Source organism: Xiphophorus maculatus, chromosome 14, assembly GCF_002775205.1.
Source record: "Xiphophorus maculatus strain JP 163 A chromosome 14, X_maculatus-5.0-male, whole genome shotgun sequence".
Classification (NCBI taxonomy): Eukaryota; Metazoa; Chordata; class Actinopteri; order Cyprinodontiformes; family Poeciliidae; genus Xiphophorus; species Xiphophorus maculatus.
Window position 1 is genome coordinate 21,790,507 of NC_036456.1, and position 19,594 is coordinate 21,810,100.

Consider the following 19,594-nt stretch of genomic DNA (forward strand, 5'->3'; position numbering starts at 1 on the left):
AAATCAATAGCAGGACTGTTCTTTTAATGTTAGAATGATTAAATGCACATAAGCTATGCTAACTTAGCTAATTGCTAACTATAATTGGCATGGATAGCAACTGAAAAATTGCATTTCTAAATTTCTGAAAGGAATAATTGTTGGTCTTAAAACAAGTCATCAAAATATAGAAATAAAATCTGTTAAAAACAAAATGTAGAGCATTTGGATAAGAAATGTGGTTTGATTTGGAGGCAGTTAGCAGCAGAGGAAGAGCTAGCTCTCTGGTGTTAAACTGGGTTTGTCTGGCATTATTTAAACTGGTTGAGTTCTCTGCATTGGATCAGTGGTTCTGAGCGGCTGACTCCAGAACCACTGCTGAAATATACCAGTGAAAGAACCGGACCTCCTTATGCTACGTGTCTCAAAACTCATTACAATTAGAAGGATTTATGGACAATTAACTGACAGCCCTTTATTAAGCTGCATGCTGTTGTTTCCGTCCTATAAAAAGTGACCCTGTAATATAATGAACTCAGGTCCAAACGTCTGACAAGAACCTCAGCTGCATATCCTCTGAAATCACCTGGAGAAATCGGTTCCTTCTGCCACCAAAATCTCTTCTCAAAAATGAGCTTTCAAGATAAAATTTTAATGAGAATGTCTCGGTGTGTACAAGGAATCACTGAGCGCGTTGTCAACCGACAAACAGGAAATGACACAGTTGCAGTGTGGAATGATCCGATCTCTTTCCGCTCGGTTCCCGGAGGTCCCAGAGTTCTGCTCGGGGATCCAAAGGGTCGCTGCGAATTCCCACGCTGCATTCGCGCTTCTGTTGGTCCACCACATGGCTCAATGTTCAGCTGATACGGGAACACAGGATCTGGTTCTGAACTCTCTCTGAGGTCCCAGTCGGGCCCAACAAGCTGAAGCGGAAAAATGTCGAAACCTTCAATTAGAGGACCCAGAAAGCAGTAAAATGGTTCCTTTCAGCCTTATAAAACCGACTGGACCTTTGACTGCACCTTCCATCTACATCTACACAAACCCAATAAATTATCACAACTCTTTAATTTGCCAGATTCAAATGAACCAAATAACTTCTGGACCACCAAGAGAGTTAAGAAGCAGCTCACGTTGCACCAGCAGAAACACCGGCCAGCAAAAGTCAACCAAGGTGCCGTTTAAAGTCCTTAAGGAGGAGGTAGACAGAAGAGATGGTAACAGTGATGTGGTTATTGTAGTCCTACTGTGGGAAACTTGTAGTCCATATTAACAGTCTTGGATCACTTCCTGCTGAGGTCAGTTTGTGAATCCTCTTTGAGGTTAGCTTGTCAGCCAGTTTTGGTCAAACTGAAGGAGTCTCTGCGGCTGAGTCCTGAATCTTCCTGGGTTTTGCTACAATGGGATTAGTGGTTAGGCTGGGTGGATGAGGATGAAGAGGAGGAAGGCGTTTTATTCAAGGGATGGAAAAGGTCTGGGAGGAAATGGTTAATGCTCTTGTGTCGCTGTAAAGTTTAAAACTCGTTTTTTTATCTGGACTTTTCAGTCACTGCCCAGTTTAACCAATCAAAGCATCGGACTCTAGAGTTGTAGTTTGGAGGAGAAGAAAGAAAGTTTGGTTTTCTCTGACAGGTTGAAGATTTTCCATCCTTCCTTTGTCAAACCAAAATAAAGCAACAGTTTAAAGTTTCTCCTTGTACTTCCAGGAGCATCTACGTCCTTACCGACTCCTCTGCTCATCTCTAGAAATGTACGGAATGGTTTTGCCAGAGTCCTTCCTGATCCCCTGAGTGTTCTTGGTCTTGGTTCGGATCCAAGACCTTTAATAAAATCTTCTCCAATACTTAGAAATACTGAGCAAACCTCTGCCTGACACATTAAGCATCGACAACCTCTGAATTTAGCAGGGGCAAATGTTCGCGACATAATTTAAACACTGGGACAAAAACATACCACTGACGAGCCTAAAGGGTTACCAAACCATAAATTATGGTCCCATTCAGGAAATCCTGGTTCCCAGTAAGACTGGACCAAAGATTGGTCCCATGATGAAAATTTGATATTTGCCCTGAAAACTAGACTAAACCAGTAATTCATGAACCTAGAGACAGTTCTGTTGTCCCATTTCAGGGATTAACTCTGGTTTAATGCTGATAAATCATTGTCTGCAGTTTAATAGACCCATATAAACTTTTCTCACTAGGATCACAAAGATGGAGCAAATCCACTTTTGCAAATTAGATAAGAAGAAATATTTCTAGTGTTTCAGGCATTGAAGCAATAGAAATAGAATAGAAATCTAGAGTCTCAATGCCTTGTGCCATTGCATGACGAGATTTGAAAAACCCAAATATAAAGTGAATCCGGGACAATTGAGGCGTCAAGATGACTTGCAGTTGATTTGAAGGGACGATGGGCATCAATAGCTGGTGAGCACAAGACCATTCATGAGGGGAGTCAATTTGACAACTGCTTCCTGTGGTACCTTTAAATCCCCTTTCACAAAACACTAAACCTTTCTGATGAAGCCCTCCTATTTCCTGTGACTCCTCCTCCTCCTCTTCCTCCTCGTCCTCCATCCAGTCGATGCAGGATTTCTGGGCTATCCACACACGACAAAGTCCTGTTCTGGTTCAGTCCGAGACGCCAAAGTCCTCTGGCTGAATTTCATTCAGTCCAGGTGTGTCTGCGTTGGTGACTCCACTGGTGAAGGAAAGGCTAGAAGAACCAGCGAAACGCCTCACCGGCTGGGACGGAGGGCGGCCGCTGAGGAGCAAACAGAGAAGAAGAGTTGGTGAAAGAGCCAACAGGAATCAAGCCATTTTCCTGGCACATTGTAGCTTCAGTCATTTATTCAGGTTTGATTACAAATGAAGTGAGCTTCCTCAACGGTTCAGAGTCTTGCTCAAGTCTTGACCCAGTTGACCAGAAACTTCCTTAGCTTCAAACCCAATGGATCAGACTGAAAGGTTAATGTTTGCATCTCTTGGAGAAAAACTTTCTTCTCTAAACTAGAGCATTAAGTTTGAAGAGTTGTTTTTTTGGCCTTTTTGTTTCGGACTCTGCAGGACAAAATCTCTGCTGAAGGTAACGGCGAAGTACTGACAAAGCTTTAATGTTCAGTACACAGTAAAGTTTAGGACCGAGGGAAAGTCTGTCGGGTCGACTTCAAAGAGAGCAAAGAAAGGATGAGGCAAGAGAGTGAAACCACCTGCCAACACACACATACAGGACACACAGGTTCACACACTCTGTTAGCCGTGCACACGTGCACGGTGCTGTCAGTTGCCGTGAGGCTCCGCAGGTCCAATTAGTGTGTAATTGAGGAAGATTATGGCTGCTAATTCACTGTCTTCGTAACGCACACACTCCTTGTTTTAGTGTGCAAGGGAGGGAATAATTAGAGTTAGTTGGTAGACATTCCCACAGGAAGTGTGTGTGTGTGTGCGTGTGTGTGTGTGTAAGAGAGATATATGGAGTCATCAGTGAGGTCGAAAACCGGTGTCAATGAATTATTGATCGCCGCTACTTCTTACGGCAAAGACGAGCGCTGGCACACACACCCCGAGGAGAAGGCAGATAACATAAATATTCTCCGTTTCCCGCTCTCTGCAGGCTCTCTTTATCTCTGTGAATCAGTGTAGAGCTGGTGTGTGCGTCGGTGTGTGTGCCGGTGTGTGTGTGTGTGTGTTGGCAGCCTGCCAGACCTCGGCAGGCTCCAAGCTCTCGCTTTTCACCACCCACCATCTGCACAGCACTCACACACACTCACTCAGCGGGGTGAGCGATGCCTTCCAGCCTCCCTGGCAGTCATCTGGGTTAAGTGAGCCAGGACACACACACACACACACACGCACACACCCAGAACCAAGCACACACACAGAAACATGTAGAGAGAAGTAAAACCAGATAGAAATTTGGCTCCGTCGCTGTATGTACGTGAACATGTGCAGGGTCTTGAAAAAGAATTGATGCCTCTTGAACTTTTCCTCATTTTGCTACATTATAACAACAAACTTCAGTGTTTTAGTGGAACGAACAAAATGATCCAAAGAGTTGCATCGTTTTGGAGTGGAAGCAAAATGAGAGAACATTTTTAGAACCATCTTTCACTGAAGGTAAACCTTGAAGATGCATTCAGTTGAGGTCGGTCTCCAACTGGAGCCTCCAACTAGTTTTCTTTCAGAAATCTTAAGGATTTAACTTCCTGTCAACTCCATGTCCACACTGAAGAGCAGAATCTCCGTAGGATGATGTTGCCACCACCATGTTTCACTGTGGGGTCGGTGTGGTTAAGGTGATGAGTAGTGTTGGTTTCCAACACACTTAAGAGAGAATCATGAGAACCTGACGTTCAGCTTCACTTGACTCTCCTCTGCATGGTTCAGGTGGTTTTCCTTTACAACTGTGGGCCATCGCTACTGGGTGGGACTGTGACACAGTTGGGTCATCCAGAAAAAATCTTTATTTGTTGCATAAAGATCAGTGAGTGTGATCTCTATGCAACACAAAGGCAGCCACATAGGAGGATGTTGAAGCTAAGTTGAACATTCAGAACCAGAACAGGCAACAGAAAAAGAAATGTGGATGAAGGCTCCCAGATATTTGGGCGTACTGCACATATTCTGTGAGACATGTGGACAAAACAAACCTTGTCCTGCATGGTTGAGATTTCATGGTCGAGCATATCGTTTGCATGCATTTCTTGTAACAAGTTCCTTCATTTCCTCCAGTCCGAATGGATTCTGGCTTGTTTGATGAGCTACTTGCCCACCAACAGCTTCTTGTGCAACACAAAGTACACAAGAAGCTGTGTACTTTGTTGTGTATTTGGCGATCAAATTTTACTTGATCACCAAACTTTGCCTTTGCCCATCCGTGTCGGACAGACGTCTGTTTTGAGTTTGCCTCTAGGACGCAGATCTCCACTGAGTGAAGTACAACCAGATATGTGGGAGCCTTTAGTCAGTCTTGTGACTCTAACCAATCAGTGACCAATTTCTAAAAAAGAAGCTGGTACTATGTAACTTTTGCGATTGGAAAACCCCTATAGCTGAGTAGAACTGAGTCTCTGACTGTATTGCTTATAACAGCGTATTGCTTGAAAGCTTAAGAGTCACATTGGATTTGACCACATGTTATCTGTATCCTGTGTCACAGGACTTACTTGGCTTTCTTTCAATGTGGATTTTCTTCTTACCAGTTTTATTAAGATGTCAGTTTTATAGATTGCTCAACTAATGTCCGTCTTGTCAACAGATTCTCCCTCTTGAGCTATAGATCTCTGCAGCTCCTCCAGAGTTACCATGGAGCTCCTGGCTGCTTCCCTAATTAATTCTCTCCTGTCAGTTTATCCAGTCTTGGTAGATCTCCAGTCTCTCCATGTTCAGATGATGGATTGGTCAGCGGTCTGGGAGAAAGTTTGGAATGTTGTTGTAGAACCCAGCCCTCCTTTTAACTTCTCCAGAACTTTCTCCTGCAGCGAGGTTCCTGGGCCTCATTCCTTCATCGTTTTCTCTCCACGTCATAATAAGGACCTACTTTGAGTAACTCAGTGAGAATAAGTCGCGGGTGTCCAGCTCCGGTCCTTGAGGATCCGTGTCCTGCTAGTTTTAGATCTCTCTGCTCCAAGGCAGCTGATTCAAAAGGTTCAACTGCTCAACACGTCATAATGTTCTGCAGAAGCCGGTTGATGACCCAACACTTGATTCAGGTGTGTTGATCCAGGGAAACAACCAAAACATGCAGAATTTCTGCACTTGAATACGGACTTTGAGCACCACTGAGCCCAAATAAAGACAAAATATGTGGTGATATAAATACTTTTGTATGGCTTGATTTGTGTTTTACCCTATGTGTGCGTTACTCACCTCCAGCACCCCGCCTCCTCCTCCTGGCTTCTTCTTCAGCTCCTCACACTTCCTGAACTTGCAGATCTGGTGACCCGTCTTCCTGTTGCGGCAGGACGAGCAGACGCCGCAGTTGATCAGTCGTCTGCACGGCCCGCATACGCCACAGCGCTTCCGCTTCCTCTTCGCCACTGTCCCTGACGATGATGAAGATGATGAGGAGAGAGACACACCCCCTGCTGTCACCCCTGATGATGAAGGGGAGGAAGAGGAGGGGCAAGGGGAGGAGTTAGTGTGCTGCTGGCAGTCCGTTAGCGCCCGCTGGCCGCTCGTCATCTGAAAAGCGCTGCTGGCGTCTGAAATCCCGCCGCCTGCGGATCCCATTGCCATGACGATGACCCCAGGGGGTAATCCCAGCCCCCCCAGGAAGCCACCACTCATTACTCCTCCCCCATTGCAGTTGCCGCCCTCTGATAGGCCCATCATGTCCGGGTGGGCGTGTCCCTGCTTGTTCATAACGCCACAGTCTGCGCCGCCGCTGTAACCGGGCAGAAAGTTCCCGTTGCTAGGCGCTATGGGGTGATGGTGTGCTGTTCCCTGGCTAACAGGAAGTGACGCAGTGTGTCCGTGTTTTTCAGCCCCTCCCCCTTCACTTCCACCACCGGTTCCTCCCCCCCCGGGCCCCCCGCTGCTCTGGTGCATGCTGCTGCTGTGGGGGTGCGAAGAGGTCATGTGACCTGGCGTCGCCGAGGGATGGTGGTGGTGATGCGTTGGCGCTGTAGCTACAGGTTTGGGCCTGCCCCAGAACATGGCCGCCGGGTGGTTCATGTTCATGTTCATGTTGTCATGGCAACCCCATGGGGCTGTCGCCATGGCACCCAGCCTGGCAGCGGCGGGGGGGAAGATAGGAGCGGCGGCCGCCAGACGAGCCGCCAGTTTGGCTGATTGTGGGAAGTTTGTCACGTTCATGTTCATGTTGACGTTAGTCTTGTAGAAGGTGGCGATGGATGAGCGGTACCGGTCCATCTCAGTGGTGTAGTCGAGCATCGGCGCTAGACCCGACACCTGCAGCAAAGACCTTCATCACTTTTCATTACGCCATGTGACTTTACATCTCAGAGACCAACAATTCACCAGCGCAGGTGATCGCATCTCAGAAATTCAGAAAACACCAACTCACCTGTCCCTGACTGCCGTAACCATGGTGATTTGGGTGATGGTGAGAGGGGGCGGAGCTTCTCTGCAGCATCGAGGAGAGGTCACTCTCTACACACACGCCGCTCGTCATTCCCGACATGACCTCTCACACACAAACACACATATGAACACGTTTGCTCAGCTAGCAGTTAGCTCTGTGAGGTCACTGCGTTTTGGTCTGTGAATAAAACAGATCAGACAAAGTGCCTTTAGGAAACACATGGCTTATTGATTCTACAGATCACAGTAACCTTCCATTCTGCTGTAACCTTTTACCCAATATCAGTTAATAATTTTTGTCTACACCTGATGTATAGACGTTGGTTTATCAGACATTATGTTGGTTAATAACAAGTTAAGAAAGGAAACCACTTTCTAAGGTTATTGTCCTTCTTCTAGAATATCACAGCACCAGGTGACGATACTTTTGTCAACAATATATTCTCTCTTTAACATATTTGAACCTTTGTGTTCCCTGGTCAGCACCATTTCCTCCTTCTGTTGGCCTTAGACCAGGGCAAGCACACCTCGCATCACCTCCTATATGAAACCAACCCTACTCACTTATTCCAGTACAGTAGATGGTGATTTAGCATTTTTGATGTTAAGCTGTTGATGCAATGTTGGAACTCAAATCTAAGAATGATGCTTCAACCAACCAAAATTGGCTCACAAAACTGTTGGTGTCTATCTCCAGCAGCCATTGGGTAACAGGCAGGGTACACTCTGAGCAGGTTGCCATCGCAGGGCAACCATACACACAAAAAGGACCATTTACAGAGACCGATTAATCCCATGTCATGTTTTTGGACTGTGGGAGGAAGTCAGAGTACCCAGAGAAAGCCAAGCCATGCACAAGGAGAGCATGCAAACTCCACGACAAAAGACTCCAAACCAGGCAATGGTGCTCCAAAATGCACCACCTTGCAGCCCTAACCTGATGTAATGCAGTTTTGTAATTCACTGTGAAATGTCTTAATTTTTTTCACTATCCAAAAATATTAAAGACACATGTACACACATGCTCAGACAAGATCGAGAGTCCTGCTTCAAACATTTATTCCAGACATGAATAACAAGTTGAAGGTCAAGAGGAAAGGCAACACCTGTACCGCCGTCCTGTTCGTTGTTTTAGTCTGACTGTAACTAATTAGTTTGGTTTGAAATGCGTACATGGTTATACAGTATTATTTAGCATAAACTGGAACATAAAAATATGCAGTAGTTCAGTCTAATTCAGTCGCTGTATGAGAAAATGATTTGTAAAGCCGATGGAAGAGACCATCCTTATTCCCTTTCTGAACCATAAACAAAACAAATCCGTGAACAAAAGAAAAACGAGAAGGTGCAACCTCAGGGAACTAATTCTGATAAACCCCATGACATCATTATACACTAAACTCTGCTGATCTCACTCTCTTTGCAACGACCCAACAGAAATTGAGACATGAAAAACAGACCAAACCAAGAAACCACAACCTCACCTGACAAGGACTGTATCGTCATTTTGGTTCTCTAAGGAGGGATCAACCTTAAAATCATCCTTACGCAGCATTACCAGCACATGATGGTGGTGGGAAAGAGACACCATTTTGTTTGGGTCAGTCTGGGTGGTTGTACTATAAATCCAGATCCATATTAAACAGGGTGTCTACCGCTGAAGCTATACTGTACCATAAGGTATGGGCTTGTATTCCCAAATCCAGCCCCGTAACTTTTAGATACACCCTTAATTCTACACATCTGAATCAAATAGTGAATTACCAGACCTCTACAGAGCTGACAGATGCTTAACGAGTCATTTGATCCAGATGTGTTAGAGACTGGAGGCATCTAAAGGTCTAAACGATGGTAGATCTGAAGGATCGGCCGTAAGGAATCCTGCTGCACAGCAACAAACCTCTTCAGGTTACCTCAGTGATAAAGAGACCCAGATCTAGTTTGGTGTTTTCTGCAGACCAATTCTCGTCAACACCATGTTTACTTGCTGCTGCGTTGTGTTTAGGTTCTCCTGTGACCGGCCAGGCGACCACCACACTGGTCCATGTCTGTGGTGGTGCATAAGATGATGAAAGCTGTCTCTTCCATGTCTCTCTTAATCTGGTTGACTCCAGGTCCAAAGGCCTTCAAAATGCTCTGAGATCAGGATCCTCAGTGAACTAAAACCACCAGCTCTGTTTATCTTCAAACATTTATTTTGAATATGATTGGGAAAGAATCTGCATAATCAGCAGAGATGTCCCAATATCCAGACTAAACCAGTCTGATGTTGTTTAGAATGGGAAAGAAAAATGTATAAACTTGTTCAATCCTCCCTGAAAACTGCTAACAATTTGATGTGATATTATAATCTCTTGCAAAATCTGCTTTTTCATTCCATTTCCATCTGAGATGTAACGTTTGTTACCTGGTGTTTTTAATTGGTAAGGTCTGTTAAAAAAGTCCAGAAGTCGTAGCTGAACTGGTCCCAGTTGTGATCGTTACGCCTGGTTACCCCAACATTAACACAAACTCCTGATTTTAACTGGTTTTGTTTAGTTTGAGATTGAAAGTCATCAGCATCTCATGAACATGCAGTCAAGTCGTTCCAAACTTTTACATGAAAAGTCGAAGCTCAGAATCTCTGATTGATTATCTGAAGTGACCCAAATCCCCCCAACTTTTCGGTTCCATTAGGACGTTTCCATGTTGACGTCTTTTCATTTTCCAGCCCAGTATCTGTTACTCATGCAGAAGGCAGAGACACTTTTGGTCAGTCAGAACCGTCCCAAACCACTTTGGACCCGTGGCGTCCTCAGTTTGGTCCCCAGGTTCCCAGGAAATCCCGGACGGTTGGGAGTGTTGCCCGGTCTCGGACTCCATGGTGGCAGTAAAACAAACCAGCCAGCAAAGCAATCGCTGCCTTTTGTTGGTGTGTGAACAACGAGCAGACTGGCGCTGTGAGAACGAGTGTGAAATGTGGGTGTTTGTCAAAGGAAACAAACGCGTGCAGCCTCTAGCAGAGTGTGTGTGTAGCCAGTGTGGAAATGTGTGTCGGCTCGTGCGTGCGCGCGCGCGTGTCCCACCCCCTCATCCACCCCCCTGCCCCCCTCCAACCCTCCAACTCCCCCGAGGCGTAACTAATTACCCTGTCTGGTCAAGCGGGCCGGCGCGAGCTCCGACAGAAGGTCACAGCGGCCACCGACCGCGAGGGGAAAACGGCTCTCCCACGCGACACATTAACACCTCCCCCCCTCAGGCACTGAAAGCCAAGGAGCAGGGAGGAGGGAGGGAGAGTGATGAGAGGGAGGTGGAGGGGGTGGGGGGTCAAACACAAAAAAGGCAGAGCCGATAACGACCGATAAATACCGTGAACACAGCATGCAGTCCGATACAGCGCGAGGAGGAAGGGAGAAGATGGACGGCGCGTGCTGCTGCTACTTACCGGCCCCGCGAGGAGGAGGAGGAGGAGGAGGAGGAGGAAGAGGGTGATGAGGAGAAAGAGGAGGAAGGAGGAGAAGACCGTCTGGGAATTAGCCCGCCACGGATCATGGCTGGCGGGGAAGGAGACAGAGAAAGAGAGGAGAGGAGGGGAGGGGGGGAGAGAGGAGCTCCGGGAGGGATTTGTCGGTCTGTTGGTACCAAGGAGGAGGAGGAGGAGGAGGAGGTGATGGAGGGAGGGATAACGGGGAGTGGGGGTTGGAGGAGGAGGAGGAGGAGGGCGGAGGGGGGGCGGATGGATAATCACCTGGGCTTGGCACAAGCGAGCGCGAGGCGGGGAGAAGGAGGGAGGGCGAGGCGTTAAATTAGCCCGGCGAGGAGAAGGGAAGCGGCTCTGTGGAGACCCTGCAGGGGAGGAGGAAGAGAGGCGAGGAGCTCGAGGAAAGGAAAGCGAGAAAAAAAACAGCACCACGGGAGGAGAGGGGCGGGGGAGGAGGGGTGATGAATAATGGCGGAGGTTATGAACGGATACGTGCGTCGCTCTCGCGGCAGGGCGAGAAGGGGAGGGAGGGAGGCAGGGGGTCCACACGACGCTGATGTTCGGTAACAGAGAGGGGAGGCTGTGTGTGTGTGTGTGTGTGGGTGTGCGTGTGTGTGTGTGTGTGTGTGTGCGTGTGTGTGTGTGTGGGTGTGCGTGTGTGTGTGTGTGTGTGTGTGTTCTGCTGTCGGCAGCGCCCGTGGCGGCGCGGCGTGCGGCGCGCGGTGTGAACCGTCTGATTGGCGCTGTGGAGAGGTGAGGAGGAAACAGGAGGCGCGAGAGCTGGCAGGTGATTGGCTGCTGGCCACTAACAGAGAGAGAGGTAGAGAGACCCTTCAGAGAAACGGGGGAGAGAGAATGAATGAAGAACTCTCTGTTTTTCTACAGTTTCCTTTAATAAAACTGAAACTCTGGGCTTTTCCTGACTGGTTTGTGTGTTTTTGATAAAAATGTCTTAATTATACCAACTTTTTGAAGTTGTTTAAGATTAATGCTAACACACATTAATTGATTTAAAAGCACTCTTTACTGGGTAACGTTTTATCTTTACACACACACACGATATGCACACACTCTGTCTGTTAGTAGTTGAGTGTTAAAGCAAGGGGGTAAAAATGGTTCTTGCACAGAGCCGTATCCAACCCAGAGGACCCCAAAGTGCTTTTACACTCCATTCACACGCTGGTGGCAGTGAGCTGCTGGGTAGCAGCCACAGCTGCCCTGGGTCTAACAGAGGTGAAGCTGCCATGCATCATGTGCCCTCTGACCTCCACCAGCAGACAAGGCAGGTGAAATGTCTTGTCCAAGGACACAATGACAGAGGCAGACGGAGCGGGAATCAAGCCGGCAACCCACCAACTGAGGGACAAACTCTTTCCACCATCATCCCCGTATACAACGACCGGGAGGACGACTCAGGAAGCCTCGGCACCACACCAGGAGAGAGTCACTGGAAGGCACCGAGGGACCACAGGGAGGAGGAGGCACCGAGGAGTCACTAGGGGGCAACAAGGAGTCACTAGGGGGCAACGAGGAGTCACTAGGGGGCACCGAAGAGTCACTAGGGGGCAACAAGGAGTCATTAGGGGGCAACGAGGAGTCGCTAGGGTGGAGTGTGAGAATGGACTGTCCGGCTTAAGAGGCAGAAGGTCACCAGCCATGACAGTTAAAGCTGTCTGACGTTCCCACTCTGCCTCCTGCTGCAGCTCCACCAAACCCAGCAGACAGAGATGGAAGACCAGCCCTCCAGCACATAGAGGAGCCTAATCGTGATCCCAAGACGTCTAAAGGCAAAGTATGGCTCTGCCATGATCTCTCTAGTCTTAGAGACACAGAAACCTAAAATAAACACAAGAAAACTCAAATCCTCACACAGTCATAGTAGAATGGTCTACTATTTGGTCCAATTGGTCTCAGTACTACAGCTGATGCTGACATCTACAGTCTTCCATAGTTTCACTCTTGGGGATTGGCAGCCAATAGCCAATAGCCAAGTACCTTTGTATCTAGATATTTCAGCTTCCCTAATTGCATTTTCTTTTGAATATTTTAGACATGCTGTTTGACAAGACTGTGTAAATAGTCTGATTTTCCATAAATACTTTGAAGTTACTTTCCACAGGAAAATCAGTGAATCCAGAACCGTGAATCGGCACGGCTCCACCGTGGTTATTTACTGCGGTCACTTTCTGGAAAAAATATATTTCTAGGAATAGTTTTACTGCACCACATTTTTTACTTACTTGAGTAATATAATTTGAAGTAACTACTCTTCCAGGAGTACAATTTCTGACTATGTTGCCCATTGAAAGTGACTTCACTAAACAGAGAAAAATGTTTTTTAACCCAAAACAGTATAAGAAACAACTAGATTTTTTTTACCATGTACTTTATTACCCATACTTGAATGGATGACTAAATTTTATTTCTGAATGAAATAGTGTTTCTATTACTTGAGTACATTTTTCAGCTACTCTACACACCTCTGGCTCTGAATCACTGTTAATTTAATGTTTATTTTCTAAAAAACAACCACACAAACTTTTCCTGGGTACTACTAAAAGCAACATAGGTATCTCTAGTCGTTGTGGGATGATTATAACATATATATTACACACGGTCAGGTATAAGAAATAAGTGTAAAGTCTCAACAGAAGACCTTCAATAAGGTAAGAAAAGCAGGCAGGCTTCAGATCTAAAAATGATTAAATGTCGACATCTAGTGGAGGAAAGTGGGATGTGCCGTTATTGGTTTGATTACTGGTTTAATTTGGATGTTCAGCGACAGAAACTGTAAGCAGAGGCCTTATAGTCACACCATCGGCAGAATCTTCAGTAATGCGGCTCTTATATTGTCGACTCCAGACTTTTACACCGACCTGATCCCGGTGCAGGTATGTTAGCTCCGCTGCTAGCGGTTAGCCTCGTCCAGGCTGCCGTTAATGTCAGCAAACGGCTAATATGGATTAAACGGAGCAGAAAGACCAGCCTTACCGCCGAGAACTGTTCGGTAATCAGGGTTAGAAAACAGAAGAACAGAGTCAGCTCACATAAAAACAGCAGCAGTTATCATATTGATTTTCCTATGTACAGTCAAGTAGATACATCGGGACAAAGGTATACGGAAGCGTTGGTGGTATAGTGGTTAGCATAGCTGCCTTCCAAGCAGTTGACCCGGGTTCGATTCCCGGCCAACGCATATGTTTTTTTTTTTGTTTTATAGTGTTTATTTTATAATTTATTAAAAGTGTACATATAAGCTATTCGTCGCGAGACTATCACAGTAAAATGCATGAATTACATAGAAAAGAAGCAGTCAAGTACATGTAGTGACTACATAATACAATCTTGTTCTACCTAAATGTTATTTTTAATAAATAGTGTGGATTTTACCAACTTGATTATTATGGATACTACACTTAGAAATGTACGGAAGAGGATTAGGGCCACCGAGAAAAAAAAAAAAAGATTTCTGAAATTAAAGTCAGAATTCTTTTTTTTTTTTCGGTGGCCCTAATCTTCTTCCGTAGAAATGGGATCTGTTTGAAGTGTTTTATTGAATAAAGTAAAGTATTATTATGACTAAAGTTCCTGAATGTTCGGTTACCTGCGGCAGTGAGTCCAGACATGGGGCGGTACTTCTACAGCGAGGACCACATCAAGAGTCCGTGGCATCAAGTTCTGGCTGCTTTCTGGCAACGCTACCCAAACCCATACAGGTAATTTCTCTAAATAGTGACCTTGACATCATAAAAACATTAGAAATTTGAAATGTGTGAGTCATATCTTCAAATCAGGCAGTGGACATGAACTTTAACCTCTGGTAGATCACTATCTCCTCCAATCACCACACAGCTCAGCTGGTGAGAGGAGGTACATCTAAAATCATACAATAATTCAACATTTTTCTCATTTCAGAAAGTAAAAATAATTTTATATAAATCAATTCCACGTTGATTGACATTTTAAGGCTGAGTATGTTTGGGTCTTAAGCAGTTAGGAGCTGATTGGACCTTTGCTTTTGTGAGCCAGCACTCATGTCCTCACTGAGGACGTCCTGTACCGTGAGGTCACCCCCGCCAACCTCTTGTTGTCACGGAGACTGCTGACCAAAACCAACCGGTTGCCAGGGTGGGCGGAGCACATCTTTCCCACCCACATGGCGCGGGCCGTCTACGTCCTGGAGGACTCCATCGTGGACCCGGAAGCCAACACCCTCGTCACCAAGACCTGGAACCTGAACCACAACACCCTGATGGTGAGACATGGCAATGTTTCTGTGGAGGTCGTCTGTGTCCTGTCTGAGGGAATTACTACTATTTCATGATTGATTTGGAGTAAAATGTCCAGTTTAATCCTCTCAGACGGTGGTGGAGCGCTGCATGTTTGAACAGGACGGCAGTCAGCCCACATGGACCAAACTAAAGCGAGAAGCTTGGATCTCCTCTTCTGTTTATGGGCTGGCCCGGCCCATTCAGGTAACATAAAAATCCAGCAGTTTAATAAAATCTTTTAAGACCTGGGCTCGGTGTCTTCAGTTTGATGAACCTCATAATTATAGAATAAAAGTTTGGATAACATGTTAAGTGGTGTGCATTGTACCTGAACCTGAAAGTATCCTGAGGACATGTGAACGTCCGTTCCTGGACGAGAGCATTGATCACCTGTGGTTGATGTGTCCAGGTAAATCATTTGTCTAACTGTCCCTGTCGGTCCATCAGGAGTTTGGCGTAGCGCGGTACAAAAGCAACCAAACTGAAGCCATGAAGGGGCTGGACTACGCTCTGACCAAGATCCAGAGTAAGACAAAGATTAGTATTTATCCATCACACAGAAAGACTCTTACTCACCTCACTAATACAATCACAAGGTGACCCAACGGCTGGGTGGCAGTGGACACTCAGAGGTAACGGTTTCATCCTCCAGATGGAAGATTCTGGTTCTGACTGTGGCAAAGTGGTCCAGATCTTTATCTGTAGTCAATTCCTGAGATACTTATGAGGGTTCTGTTTTCCAGTTCATGTGTTTTGTGGATGCCTGCACCTTTTGAGGCATTTTTATGAGTTTAGGGTACCAGGGTTACTTTTACTTTTGCCTCTTGTATTCCTTCTAAACCTAAAGCAAATGTCCATTTTCCCGACACACAGTCTTGTTTGTGGCAGTTATGTACAGGATCTCTGGGTGTCTGGGTGTGTGGTACTTTTTATTCCACCACTAGATGTCACCGTATGTTGCAGACTGTACCTTTAATGCTACTAGCATATTTCAGCTCATTTTTGTTAAATAAAAGATATTAATATACTGAAATACCATCTTTCTCCAAATATCTAGTGAATCAAATTGTTTTTAAATTTGTTCCAGTATGTAAAACATTAAAACTGAAGGTGTACTTACTTTTTACCACGATTGTATTTGTTCTTTAACTGTACTTTGGATTACAATATATTCAGTATTTTATCATAGTAATTCAGCTTCTTGCATCAACCAGCCTGTTTTCTATTGTCTTCCTCCAGGTGAAGATCTTCCCCATCTCCATGGCGACCAGGAAGAGTCGTCTGAGAAACACAAGCCCCGCCCACCAAATGCCCCGCCCACTCCAGCCAAGAAACCCAATCAGTTTGCCTGAAACGGTAACAGGAAGTACAATAACCGCTGTTCTAACCTCATTGGTTGTAAAAATTACAAATTAAATTAGGTTACCTTAGATTTGCCTTTTTTATTAGAATTAGTAAAGATTTTAAATAATTTTTAGTTTTATTGATTTATTGAGTGTCGTCATTTTTACACAAAGAAACAATTTATTTTAAATGTATTATTACAGTTATTGTTCAATAAATTTCTCTTTTTTTCTATGTGTTTTTGTTTCTTGCTTTCAATAAACATGATTTATAAAATAAACTACTAATTCAGTCATTTATATTGAGTTAAAAACACACAACTTTATTCAAATTATTTGCACTTAATCTAAAAATTTAATATTAAATGCTGTATCAGGTGAAGATAAATTGATCTAATGTCTCTTAGCAACTTATCAGATTAACGTCTCTGTTGCTCAGATTGAAATTAAACTATGATAACGGCGCTGTTTAATGTTTGTTTTACAGATTCAAGGAGTTTAGTTTCACTTTGTATAAAATATAAAACTAATACTTTAACTTCGTGTTGACAGGATCATGGCTTTATTCAGATTTCACTCTAAAGTTCACCTGGATTGTTTTTACAGACCAGGAAGAATTCATAAAATCTTCTGTAAAAGAACGAAGGTTTGGCAGATTTCTACGGTTAATAACAAGGGTTCACAACAACTAAATGAATTAAAACAACTGATGCTTAAAATGAACTTAATCAGAAACAGTGAAGAAATAAAAATAAAGCAGAAAACATCTCTAATCATGAAGCTGCTTAATCATTTCACATTCTGCTGGAATAAACGTAAACATTTCAAATTCACATTTTTATGCAACATCTAATGTTAGGAAGCGTTTATTCATTAACACTGAGCAAATACAATTCATTTACAACATAAAAAAACACAAAATTAAAAAGACTAAATATTTTAGAAAAAATTAACCAAGATTTTCAAGATCAATATCGTTTATTGATGAAATTATTGAAAATTAGTTAATAGTATTAATAAAGGTTATTTAGCAAAAAGATTACCATGCCAATATGTAATAGTTTTATAGAAAATGTAAATTATGAAGTCGAAATTAAACTGTTGTCTCTCATAGGCAGAAATAATTTAAAGTGAAGCTAATCGCTTTAGCATTAGCTTTCACTAAATACTGTTTGTTCAGTGTTATTGATTAATGTTTGTGGTTAGCGCTTTAGAGTTAGCGTAGCTAATCTTTTATTTACCCACCACTGGTTATGAGGATCAAGGCGTCATTTTAAATTTTGTTTTGGGTGCAGAAAATCACGAGAAGCCAAACTGTGGTGGGAACAAATGGAAGTGGAAAACACAAAGATCTTCTCATCAGCTGAGCTCGGTTCTTCAGCTGCACCCATCGTCTGCAAACGTCAGAAGAGCAGGAAACCGAATGTTTATGAGCAGCTTCCTCTCAGGAGTTACCCCAGAGAGCATCTTTATATCTTATCACAGTCACTAAAACGTCTCATCAGATTTGACTAAGCTGAAATGATCCAGTTTGTAAATGAACTCAGAGACACAGAACTCAGGTTGTCCTTCCTGCAGCTCAGAGAATTAATCTGAACAAAAAATCTGCTTTTATTTCACTCGGGTGAAATAAAGTTCAAAAGCTGAACAATGATTCTCTGTTAAATCAAAATAATGAAAAATAAGATCGATAAACTCACCGTTTGCCAACCCGTGAAGGGATCTGCTGCCGCCTGCTGGTTTTATCATGTAACTGCATGTTTTCAGTCAAATATTGTTTCCTCATAATTCACTTGAATCACATAATTTACAAAGTATTAGAGAAAAACATCAAACAGCAGAAAGAACCTGGACTGTAAGGCTAATTAACTGTCTAATAATCAGTGAAATAAAATCATAAGCACATATTTTAAATAGTTTTATCTTTTTAGCCATTATTTACTCCAAATGAAGCTGAGAAACCGAGGAAAACACACAGATTTATCCACTTATTAATGTTGCATTTATATAAGTACTTTGAACGCGTATTGTTCATTATAAACAACAACGATTAACAAACAATAATCTGTTGAAGAGCAGAAAACAGATTTTAAAAACGGGAGTTTGGTCTTTTAAGAATAAATGTAAATTAAATCTTCTTATTGCAGCTCCAGCTGCTGACACAAACTCTAAAAAAGGTTTTCAAACACCCCGAATATTTCACATTTTGTTATATTAATATTTTTCAAGTTACAAACATCGTTGTGCATAAAATGCTGTAAATAGGAAAGTGATTCTTTAAGCTATTTTATTAGACAGAAATAAACAAATGAATGAATATATGAAAACTTTTCAGACTCATTTTGCCCTTTTTCTGTTTTCTGCTATGAAAAAATCAACATGTTGCTTGACGTTTTCCGACATAAATCAAGAAGTTTCTCCCTGTTGCTAGGAGCTGCAGCCTCCCTCTGATTGGTCCGCAGCCTCTCTGCTCGGACCAATCAGAGGCCAGAGCGCCCGTCATCAGAATCCATAATCCTTCTGTTTTGATCCTCATTCTGCTGGTTTCTGGCTCCGCGGCTGGTTCTGTGTTTTCCAGCTGGATGTTTGGACCGGAGCTGCTGCCTGCATCCCGAGCAGAGGCTTAAAACCGGCAGACTGATACTGCGGGACCTGCTGCTGCTGCTGGATGTCCAGCTGTCACAAACACACACAGCGAGAACTTCCTGTTTACCGTCACACATGTCAGCTTTACAAAATAAAAGCTTTCTGATCAAATAATCACACCAATAATCAAACCGCTGATCAAGCCATTAAATATTTGTATGTTTTGTCATATATAATAATTTTACTGAAAGACTTCAAATCTGTGGCAAAATGTAAATTAAATCCAAATTCAAAAATACTTTATAAATCCCAAAGGGAAAATTAATGTATTTAAAAATGTTTCAGCTTCTGTTTTCAAAACCACAGAGGATGTGACTGTTTAAATCAATCAATCAATCAATCAATCAATCAATCAATCAATCAATCAATCAATCAATCAATCAATCAATCAATCAATCAATCAATCAATCAATCAATCAATCAATCAATCAATCAATCAATCAATCAATTAATCAATCAATCAATCAATCAACAAATCAATCAATCAATCAATCAATCAACAAATCAATCAATCAATCAATCAATTAATCAATCAATCAATCAATCAATCAATCAATCAACAAATCAATCAATCAATCAATCAACAAATCAATCAATCAATCAATCAAAATGCTTTAATTGAGAACTTTTCATACATTGGAGTGACCTAGTCAAAGCCTGAACTTTAATGTGATTGAGATACTGCGGTATGATCTGTGCTAAGAGTGGCACCAACAGTTATTATGCTTAGGGGGTGATTACTTTTTCACACAGTGAAAAAAGTTTGGTTTTGTCTAAAGTCATCATTTGAAAACTCTCTTTTGTGTTTATATATTTTTTGTTAAAAACATTTTAGTATGTAAAGAA

At 43.5% G+C, this 19,594-nt stretch overlaps 2 protein-coding genes and 1 non-coding gene across 6 annotated transcripts; 2 read left to right on the forward strand and 1 right to left on the reverse strand.

Annotated features, from left to right (window-relative positions):
• Positions 1-610: 610 nt before the first annotated feature.
• LOC102225829 (CXXC-type zinc finger protein 5-like) lies at positions 611-11,346 on the reverse strand. Of its 4 annotated transcripts, none has more exons than XM_023346733.1 (4): positions 10,756-11,346; positions 7,012-7,206; positions 5,853-6,896; positions 611-2,748 (listed from the first exon to the last, which is right to left on the reverse strand). In XM_023346733.1, the coding sequence occupies exons 2-4, from the start codon at positions 7,126-7,128 to the stop codon at positions 2,701-2,703; spliced, it is 1,209 nt and encodes a 402-aa protein (XP_023202501.1). In that variant the 5' UTR covers positions 7,129-7,206; positions 10,756-11,346; the 3' UTR covers positions 611-2,700. The 4 variants fall into 4 exon arrangements, with proteins under 4 accessions (XP_023202501.1, XP_023202500.1, XP_023202499.1 ...); XM_023346732.1 differs by lacking the exon at positions 10,756-11,346 and adding an exon at positions 10,453-10,721; XM_023346731.1 differs by lacking the exon at positions 10,756-11,346 and adding an exon at positions 10,156-10,721.
• A 1,877-nt stretch (positions 11,347-13,223) lies between these two features.
• LOC102222476 (PRELI domain-containing protein 1, mitochondrial-like) lies at positions 13,224-16,271 on the forward strand. Its single transcript, XM_005812397.3, has 6 exons — positions 13,224-13,379; positions 14,102-14,204; positions 14,518-14,743; positions 14,850-14,963; positions 15,207-15,285; positions 15,999-16,271. Exons 2-6 carry the CDS (start codon positions 14,113-14,115, stop codon positions 16,109-16,111), a joined length of 624 nt encoding a protein of 207 aa, XP_005812454.1. The 5' UTR covers positions 13,224-13,379; positions 14,102-14,112; the 3' UTR covers positions 16,112-16,271.
• Positions 13,613-13,684, forward strand: trnag-ucc. The gene has a single exon. It is a non-coding gene; the product is annotated as a tRNA-Gly (tRNA).
• Positions 16,272-19,594: the final 3,323 nt, after the last annotated feature.

What these genes read in the sequence shown, in the direction of transcription:
- LOC102222476 (XM_005812397.3), top strand. Translation starts at nt 14,113, where the DNA reads ATGGGGCGGTACTTCTACAGCGAGGACCACATCAAGAGTCCGTGGCAT. An exon ending in TGAACCACAACACCCTGATG is followed by an intron (nt 14,744 to 14,849) that starts GTGAGACATGGC and finishes TAATCCTCTCAG; the next exon opens with ACGGTGGTGGAGCGCTGCAT. An exon ending in CGCTCTGACCAAGATCCAGA is followed by an intron (nt 15,286 to 15,998) that starts GTAAGACAAAGA and finishes GTCTTCCTCCAG; the next exon opens with GTGAAGATCTTCCCCATCTC.
- LOC102225829 (XM_023346733.1), bottom strand. Translation starts at nt 7,128, where the DNA reads ATGTCGGGAATGACGAGCGGCGTGTGTGTAGAGAGTGACCTCTCCTCG. An exon ending in GTTACGGCAGTCAGGGACAG is followed by an intron (nt 6,897 to 7,011) that starts GTGAGTTGGTGT and finishes TCTTTGCTGCAG; the next exon opens with GTGTCGGGTCTAGCGCCGAT. An exon ending in GAGGAGGCGGGGTGCTGGAG is followed by an intron (nt 2,749 to 5,852) that starts GTGAGTAACGCA and finishes TTTGCTCCTCAG; the next exon opens with CGGCCGCCCTCCGTCCCAGC.